The 9532-nt window shown below is 33.7% G+C and overlaps 1 protein-coding gene across 6 annotated transcripts in view; it reads right to left on the bottom strand.

The window, feature by feature from the left end:
• Positions 1-337: 337 nt before the first annotated feature.
• nord (neuron derived neurotrophic factor nord) overlaps positions 338-9532 on the bottom strand; it is a 59499-nt gene continuing 50304 nt past the window's right edge. For all 6 annotated transcript variants that reach the window (XM_076462130.1, XM_076462126.1, XM_076462128.1 and 3 more), the window contains one exon: positions 338-2299. In XM_076462130.1, the coding sequence (XP_076318245.1) occupies positions 933-2299 (1367 nt within the window). In that variant the 3' untranslated portion in view covers positions 338-932. The remainder of the gene's footprint in view (positions 2300-9532) is intronic.

Raw genomic sequence — 9532 nt, 5'->3', positions numbered from 1 at the left:
ACTTTAACTGGTCAGTGTTCATTATCTTGTTCGTCTCCAAGGGCAGAGAACTTTCATCAACCGTATAATAGTAATTCAGCAACAGTGAAAATGTTAGCCTATCAGAGTGAACGTAAATTGCATTTATAGAAATTGGCCAATAAGAACTCGTCAAAGGACGTTTTCACTAGTCAGAATGAACATAGATTATGTTTATAGAAACTGGCCAGTATGACTACAGTAAATAATATTTTTAAAGGTCAGAGTTAATTACGATTATTTTTATATAAAATAAATTACATACTTATTTGCTTTTGATATTTTAGTCTATATATATATATATTTCTTGCAACTGTAGTTTGGGAAGAACAAAACACCTGTGGTTTATTTTAAGTATACAAAGGGAACAAATTAAGTAGGTTCAATGCCAAGCAAAAGTTGAGTTTTATCGTAATTAAACATTTTAACTGAGATCGAAAAGAACAGCAGTTCAAAGACAAAGGCTTAGTTTTACAATGATTCAGTTTGCTCTTCCTATTTTGTTACATTTGGCACTCTGTTTTCTTTGGTTTGAAATTCTTTCTAATAAATGACTCTGCTTGATCAGTTTCAGCTACGGCGCATGCCTTACCATTTTGTACGTTTAGTTTTCTTCTGTTTAAAGAAGAATCAACATGCTTATTGAAAGGTTGATTTTGGTTTATAAGCAAGTTCCGTTTTCAAAATGAGAAGAAAAATGCATTTCCCGATGAACACGAAAGTGTTTAGTTTTACCCCTCACGCAGATAAGAGTCCTTCCATTTTTCTCCACGAAAACAAACTCACCAAACATTCAAGTGACCTAATAGAATGCATGCTTCACTGGTTTAGTGCAACACTACATGTTACCAGGTTACTGTGGAACCTAGCCGTAACAGAGTTTTTCAATAATCAGTTCTTTCCCTACATTCCTGTCACCGGTTTCGCCTGTAGGAAGTACAGTGCTTCCTTGTTGTGGCCAACACTTGTTCGTACGGTAAAGTGTTCCCTCTCGCCTTTGTTACGTGAACTTCAAAAACGTAACTGTTCCCGGGATTTAATCCTTTCACCTTTTGCATGATCAGGTCTTGGATCCTGTGTCTGCTGTACCGGTTGTATCTACGACACATGACTTCTTCGCGATTGTATCCATGTTCGTATTTTGGTTCGCAAGTGAAAAGAGGCATAAGGTTTCTTGTGTCGTTACTTTGGTAAATACAGTACCTCACCTTATCATCGGAAGAAGCTCGCCAAGCCAGCATCACGGAATCACACGTGGTGAGGGAATCGAACACTAAAATCCTTTTATCTTTAGGAAGGTCTGGAAATGGAAACTTCCAGTATCTTCGGCTTACAAAGAGCTGCACTTCTCGAGTTTGACGGACCAAGGAAGACACAGTAAAAGTATAAGTACCATTGAGTGCATCATTGATGGACAGAGTCTCTGTGCTCATGACACGGGTGTTCAGGAGGACATTCCTGTTCAAGGATACTTCAAAATCAACCGGTCCTGGTCCCGTGCAGGAACGAACAAAGAAGTATAATACAGGCGTCTTTTGTCTCAGCGTATAAGATGAGACGGAAGAGAAGTCGTCCGATTCTTCTAGTTTCAAAGTTGTCAATGAATGGTCTCTAATTCTTCCACTTTTCGAAACCTTTGTTGTCGTGCTGGCTCCCAAGTAGGCAATACTAGCATTAGTTACTGGATTGACAGAAAAAACGTCAAAGAAGTATGTGGTACCCTCTTGAAGATCTCTGAACATGTGCCAAGTTTTCCTACCAACACATTCATAAATTATGTCATCCAGAACTGTCACAGACTTTTTGATACCTCGGACTTTCATTAACAGTTTCTTTCGTGCAAGCTTTTCCCACCAAAAACCAAAGCCCGCCCATGGAGGTGGTGTTGGAGGTATGTCTCCATTGATGTCAGCATCTACCTCACACTGCGTCTTATAGCTCTTTCTAAGGTTCGCCGATACACAGTATTCCACCACCTGATTATGCTCAGATTCCGTAGGACTTATCATCCACGTGATTAAAACTCGGTTTCTTCGAACTTTAAGAATTCCAACGCGTGGATTGGAAGGAAGAAGTGGATGAGGGAAGTGAACCTCCGGTTTAGTCGAAACAAAGATCTTCACGCTGGTATCATTGCCATGCGAGTCCATTTCTAACATGTAGAGCCCAGCATAACTGTTAAGGTTTGTGTAGGTCCTCTGTTCTTGACCAAAGTAAGTTGCTTGAAGAACGGAATAGGAAGGAGCTACATCACCACTCGTTATCTCATTCTGCTGGATATCTGTGGAAAAGACGGAGATTACATTAAATACCTCAATATATGTAACACGTGAGTCTGAGTTCGTGTCTCGTTAAAGCTGAAATATTATCACAAATAGTTAACTCTTTCGTCGCCACGTTTGTAGATAAACAACTTTCCCAGTACCAGGTTCAGTGTTAGATACACAGTAAAGAAACAAAACAAATATAAAGACATGTTTTAATATATCGTTACTATCTGCAACTTAAAACTGGCCAACTCTAACAAGTTTGATTCTTTCTTCATGGTGGTACAAAATTTCAAACTCACATGGCCCTATCCTAAAGAGAGATGATATATGTGTACCCAAGGAAGTGAAAAAAGTTAAAACACCATCTAAGATGCAACCAGTGAAAGCATTAAGGTGAGAATTCTACGTACAAATCAATACAAAACTTAAAATTCGTATAATAAATACAGATTCTGTGCAACTGACAATACTTAGAGAAGTGGCGCACACTGTCCTTTTACATTATATAATTACATAATAATGAATTTGTATATACATCTATAACAAAAACATCAATAAGTTTCACTTGTGGATATGAATAAGAAAACATTGGAACGTCAGACTATTCTATTTCTCTATTTCGTTTATTAATTTCTTAGCTGGTTTTTGACTTCACAAGTCACTCTTCAGGGTATAAATTTACTAGAATCTATAACAAAAACATTGAAACACCGTTTCTCAACTAAACATAAATAATCAAAATTAAATACATATATATTCCAAATGTACAAACATATACTACATTGCATGTACAAACTAAACGCGTTTCAAATGCTTAAAAATAAATAAAATTAGTCAATATACTTTCCATTTTATATTTTGAACAAATTTAAAATTATAAAAGAACCATATTTTTGTTGTTTTTTTTTGCCCTTTTTTGGGCATGTAATGTAAGACATGAAAGATTATTTTTGTAAAAATATTTGATAATGTTTTGGCGCCACTTTAAATAGATTGTTCTAAGCGAGCAGAAATAACTGGTTGTGTAAAAGTCAGTAGGACTTAGGAAATGGTGAAAACAGTTAGTAGGACTTACAGAAAAGAAAAAGTAGGCAAGCGTATGAAAGCATAGAAGTTGTATTTTTATAATAATAAGGTAAAGTATAATTAGAATAATATTTTAATTTAAAAAGGAAAGTATATGGACTAATTTTATTCATTTTTGAGCATTTTTAATTTACTTAGTTTATACATAGAGTGTATTATATGCTTTTACATTTGGAAAATATATGTATTTAATTTTTATTATTTATGTATAGTTGACAAACAGTGTTTCAATGTTTGTGTTATAGATTCTCAGTAAAATTACATCCTGAAGAGTGACTTTTAAACTAACGAAACTGATAGAAGAAAAAAATAGATTAGTACGATATTCCAGAGATTTCTTATGTACATATATATTTGTGTGTGTGTGTAAAAAGATTCGGTGTTATACTGTCTCTTTGAATTACAGTATTTAAACAAGCATGATATATACAAAGAAATTATGTCTATTACTTCTTTACATTAAACATTACAGTCAAACAGTGTAACAAGAAAAGGTTTTCCACTATTATTTTACATAATAATATATATAGATATGAACATAATGAAATACATTTAAGGAACAGTTTCCACTCTCTAATTAGTTTTATAATACGTACGAATACGACGATTTGCACAAGATCGAAATGTTTAAGGGGCAAATATTTAAAAAAAAAGATTGAAGAACACTGAAACTTCAGAACTATTACTTTAAAACTTGTGGTGTCGAATGATGATGTCACATATTTAAAATTAAAACTTTATTAATGGGTAAATATTTACAATAGATTGATGTAATTCTATGATCAGATGTATTATTAATTATGCACACGTTTCATATGTACTGTTTGGAGAATAAAGAGCTCTTTGGGTGCATGTTGCTCTTATTTCCTGCTGTTGGAAAACACCATTTCTACTTAATTTTCAGATTTACTGTTTGGTTATCGTTTCCGATCGGTGAAGACATCGAAATGTTTTTTCTTGGAAGTGCAGACTAACATGTTGTTCCTATGTAAGAAACTCGACAAACATATGGCCAAGAAAGAAAACTCCATTTTGGTATATCCAAGCCTCTTGTGGTAACGTTGTGGATGCGGTATGAGGCTTTTGGTCTTTTCACACAATCTGAAACAACATCTTGACTAGGAAAGACCAGTCCTCTTCTCATAGACTTCTTATGACACCTTGATTAATTATGGATGGCCTCAGCTCAAGATGAAATCCGCCTCCTTCACTTGCACTGCACATTGTCATTTGTCAAGATCACTAGAATGAGAAGCAATATCATTGGACTCGTGTATTATTCACAAATGAATTATTAAGGCTCATATTTCTACCAGTGGTCAACGATTTTGAATCTTGAGAGACAGAGATGGTTCAGTTGTGGCTTAGTAAAACTTACGTATAGATCTTATTGGACAATCCAACCATTTTTTGTATGACTTATACTTGCTTGACCCTGTTTGTGTATTATGTCCTCCAGGAGTGAGGGAAGACTCATTTCGATGGCGGTTATGAAACTTGTAAAAGCTAGTATTAGTTGGGAGTTTATCTCCCTTGAATATTTTAACAGGAATGATCGTTGACATGATAGTTGAGGATTATGGGATGGAGCACTAAATCTCTTGTCTGAGTTGAAAAGGTTATCATAAGTGATTCCTGATTCTGCTTTATGCAAACGTTTCGTTTTTCTGCTACGACAGCCATGTAATTCTATATAAGAAACACTGGAGTAAAGAACCCAGCATTTTTTTTATATGTGTGTAATTCGTTTCTGTTACTTGGAGTAGAAGATTTAAGTACTGATGTATGAGTTATTTTTTTTTTGTGAAACACGAGAACAGCAGCCTAGTAATATGTGCTGTTATTGTTTGTTTACATTGAAAATGTTAGATGATATTAAATTACTGTATTATTCGAAAAGTTATGTCTCACGAGGGACCAATGATGTCGCGAAACCGGTAAAAGGAAATAAAGAGAATAAAAGACAGAAGAGGAAGGCGTAGTTGTGTTTACATATCTTAAACAATTATTTTAGAAAATTTCTCTGCTCGCTAATAATTAGCTAACAGCTAGTACGTAGCGTTAGAGAGTCGACGTTTAGATCTGGTCTCCTATGTCACCTTCTGTGGGCCTTATGCTTTCTCCATGCGATGAATAGGTACATAATGTATATGTGTATAAAAGAAGGTGCAGTATTGTCTCAAACATTATCATCTTTATACACACACACACACACATATACAGAATTCATAATATATCCCGATCTTGGTTCTTCAACTCAAGTGAAGCTTACGTGTAGCAGTCACACTTTTGTGACGTCATTAGTCCACTCCTCAACCAATTGAAATGATTAAAAACTAAATTGAACTTAGATTATTATAATCAAATAGATACAATAAACGCATCTGGTTAACTAACTGGCTTCTGTTTTTATTAGACGCTCTTTCTTATAGTACTTAGTGATTTGGTGTTGGTTATATTAAGTGTATTTTGAGATCTAAGTCATAACGGCTGAAAATATCGTTAAACAGCGACCTTGCTTACCTACTGAAACGATACTTTTTCCAAGGAGAAACGTAAGAAAAGTATACTTAGTTGTACTAATTGCAAGGCTAATTATTAGTTTCGCACTAAGCACATAGATTGCTATAGTCGGAAGTATTAATTTATATATGTTCTAATAAGTCACTGCGAGATAGAAAGTTTAAAATACTTCTCATTATAACAATTTTTAGAAGATGTTGTCTCCAGTAAGGTTTCTATAAACGTGTAAAAACTGAAAAGTTAATGTAACTTGAAATATTATATCAATTTATAGATTAACATAGTTAGATAAGAACATCTTCGAATGAAACATACGCTATTTTTCTATATTACAACATATTATTTTTATTAAATAACATTTTAAGGAAATGAGTTTGTGAGTTTTGACTTGTAAATATATTTTTTACGTTTTACTTAAAAAATAAACTTTATGAAGTTCTTCTTGTAGAATCATGTTTTTCCTCTCCATTTGGATAGATATTTTTTATGTTCTATCTGGAAAAGCATATTTATTAATTTCCCACTTGAAAAATTATCTTAGTTAAATTTTATTAGAAACTATGTGTCAAGCGGCATTAAAAAACCAAAGAAACTGATCTTGTGTCAGTTACCAATATCTTATGTATTTTAATGTCTACTAAAAAACAAAGAAACTGATCTTGTGTCAGTTACCAATATCTTATGTATTTTAATGTCTACTAAAAAACAAAGAAACTGATCTTGTGTCAGTTACCAATATCTTATGTATTTTAATGTCTACTAAAAAACAAAGAAACTGATCTTGTGTCAGTTACCAATATCTTATGTATTTTAATGTCTACTAAAAAACAAAGAAACTGATCTTGTGTCAGTTACCAATATCTTATGTATTTTAATGTCTACTAAAAACAAAGAAACTGATCTTGTGTCAGCTACCAATATCTTATGTATTTTAATGTCTACTAAAAAACAAAGAAACTGATCTTGTGTCAGTTACCAATATCTTATGTATTTTAATGTCTACTAAAAAACAAAGAAACTGATTTTGTGTCAGTTACCAATATCTTATGTTTTTGATGTCTACTAAAAACCAAAGTTGGTTTTCAGTGCCTTTATATTAATGTACTTGAAAACATCTCCAATAGTATTTTAATACCAAATTCATTCAATTTGTGGGAACACTCTTGCTACAAAGTTTAATTTAATATCACAACTTTTCGAAACTTACACGTATACAGTTAAAAACTGTTTAATATTTTAACCATCATAATGTATTGACGAAAACGAATTTTACTTTCCATTAGTTCAAGCCTTTAATGTATATATATTTACCGGCTGTACTTTCGCAGGGCTCCGAATGCGTTCTGTTTCGACGGTAAATAAAAAGAATATTAAGCATAACAAATATTTTCTTTTCTTGCTGTTGAAGTTCATAGGCCATGCTCTGTTGTAGCCTGCAGAGTGCGTAATCCTCCGCGTGATTTATGGCACGCGTACGCTTTACTCACGCCGTGAAAGTACAAATTGCAAAGTTAATCGTCCTTTATATGACGTCATTTTAGTGTCTGCTGACTAATCGATAAACAACACGCTACTGTATAGTGGTGAGAGTGGTTAAAAAAGGTAACCCTCACCAGGCGACCTTTGGCCTCCTTTCAGAAGAACAAACTATGTAACAGTTGCATATGTGCTATAGCATTACTATTTAACTGTAACTTCCTTTTATAAGTATCTTTATTATTATTATTTCTGAATTTTCTAAACTTTTGTTGTCCGTTGTAAGTTCACAGAGTTACAATGCTAAAATTCGGTGCTCGATTTACAGAGTAGAAGCATTCGATAACCCAGTGCTTCACAAACAAAATAAAATCCAGAATATTATGATGTTTACTTTTTTAAATGATATAACTTTATTTTCTCTTGCTCATCCCATGAGTTCTATAAAGTCCTAGGGTCTGTGTACTTCAAAGTACTTCAAAGGTGGAGTAGTTCTGTAGGAGAACCTCATAGTACGTTGTTCTATAAATTCCTAGGGGTTAATCAAAAGTGGAGTAGTTCTGTTAGAGAACCTCATAGTACATTGTTCTATAAATTCCTAGGGGTTAGTCAAAGGTGGAGTAGTTCTGTAGGAGAACCTCATAGTACGTTGTTCTATAAATTCCTAGGGGTTAGTCAAAAGTGGAGTAGTTCTGTTAGAGAACCTCATAGTACATTGTTCTATAAATTCCTAGGGGTTAGTCAAAGGTGGAGTAGTTCTGTAGGAGAACCTCATAGTACGTTGTTCTATAAGTTCCTAGGGGTTAGTCAAAGGTGGAGTAGTTCTGTTAGAGAACCTCATAGTACGTTGTTCTATAAATTCCTAGGGGTTAGTCAAAGGTGGAGTAGTTCTGTAGGAGAACCTCATAGTACGTTGTTCTATAAATTCCTAGGGGTTAGTCAAAAGTGGAGTAGTTCTGTTAGAGAACCTCATAGTACATTGTTCTATAAATTCCTAGGGGTTAGTCAAAGGTGGAGTAGTTCTGTTAGAGAACCTCATAGTACATTGTTCTATAAATTCCTAGGGGTTAGTCAAAGGTGGAGTAGTTCTGTAGGAGAACCTCATAGTACGTTGTTCTATAAGTTCCTAGGGGTTAGTCAAAGGTGGAGTAGTTCTGTTAGAGAACCTCATAGTACGTTGTTCTATAAATTCCTAGGGGTTAGTCAAAGGTGGAGTAGTTCTGTAGGAGAACCTCATAGTACGTTGTTCTATAAATTCCTAGGGGTTAGTCAAAGGTGGAGTAGTTCTGTTAGAAAACCTCATAGTACGTTCAACTTATTGTTTCCATAACACTTATCATGCTTATATTTTGATTAAAGCAGCAGTATTTCATTTCTTGTACGATTTGGGTATTCATTTAAGTTATCATCAGCTGAAACAGTAACATGGGTCATGCTAATTCATTCAAATGTACCCAACTGATGAGACAATGTATTATAATCTTTATTAGTTTTGGATGTGTTTTTTTAGAGCAAAGCAAAATTGGGCTATTTGCTGTGTCCGGCGCTAGAAATACAACCCCGGACTTTTGCAATGTAATCCTATAAAGTTACTGCTGTTCAACCGATGGACATTTATAAATTACATAGTAGGAAGCGTATATTTAATTAACGGTACTTACTATGGAATTAACTTGCATTTTTATTTTTGTACTTATCTTGTTCTAATTGAAAGTAGATATTAATTTATTTATTTCTTCTTAAAAACATCTTTACAAATTCTACTTCATAAACACCTTATTTGATTTCATTTTATAAAAAATATATTTGAAAAGTTTCGCTTAAAAATATCATTGATTTACAGCTTGAAAACAAAATTTGGTAATCTTCTCCACTTGAAAATAGCCAGGATTTAATGGAACAGTTCTGGTGTAATCTGATTGTTTGCATAAATTTACAGTCCAGTTTGCACATCAAAGAAAGAACTTACTAAAACATTTCGGGTGTGACTGAACTACACAAGTAGATTTTGAGTTTGTTTGCAAGTTAATGGGAAGATTTGCTAGAACACTTCTTGTGAAACGGATCTTTAATTTAAAGGCATGTTTTCCCTTAGCTGACAAAATATATCTGAAGTAGTGGTAATTTTGAAACGCGTGAAAGTTTCAGTGGATGACGAT

Source organism: Tachypleus tridentatus, chromosome 10 (genome assembly GCF_004210375.1).
Source record: "Tachypleus tridentatus isolate NWPU-2018 chromosome 10, ASM421037v1, whole genome shotgun sequence".
NCBI lineage: Eukaryota > Metazoa > Arthropoda > Merostomata > Xiphosura > Limulidae > Tachypleus > Tachypleus tridentatus.
Note: the sequence above shows the minus strand (reverse complement) of the source record. Positions and strands in the feature narration are given on the sequence as shown.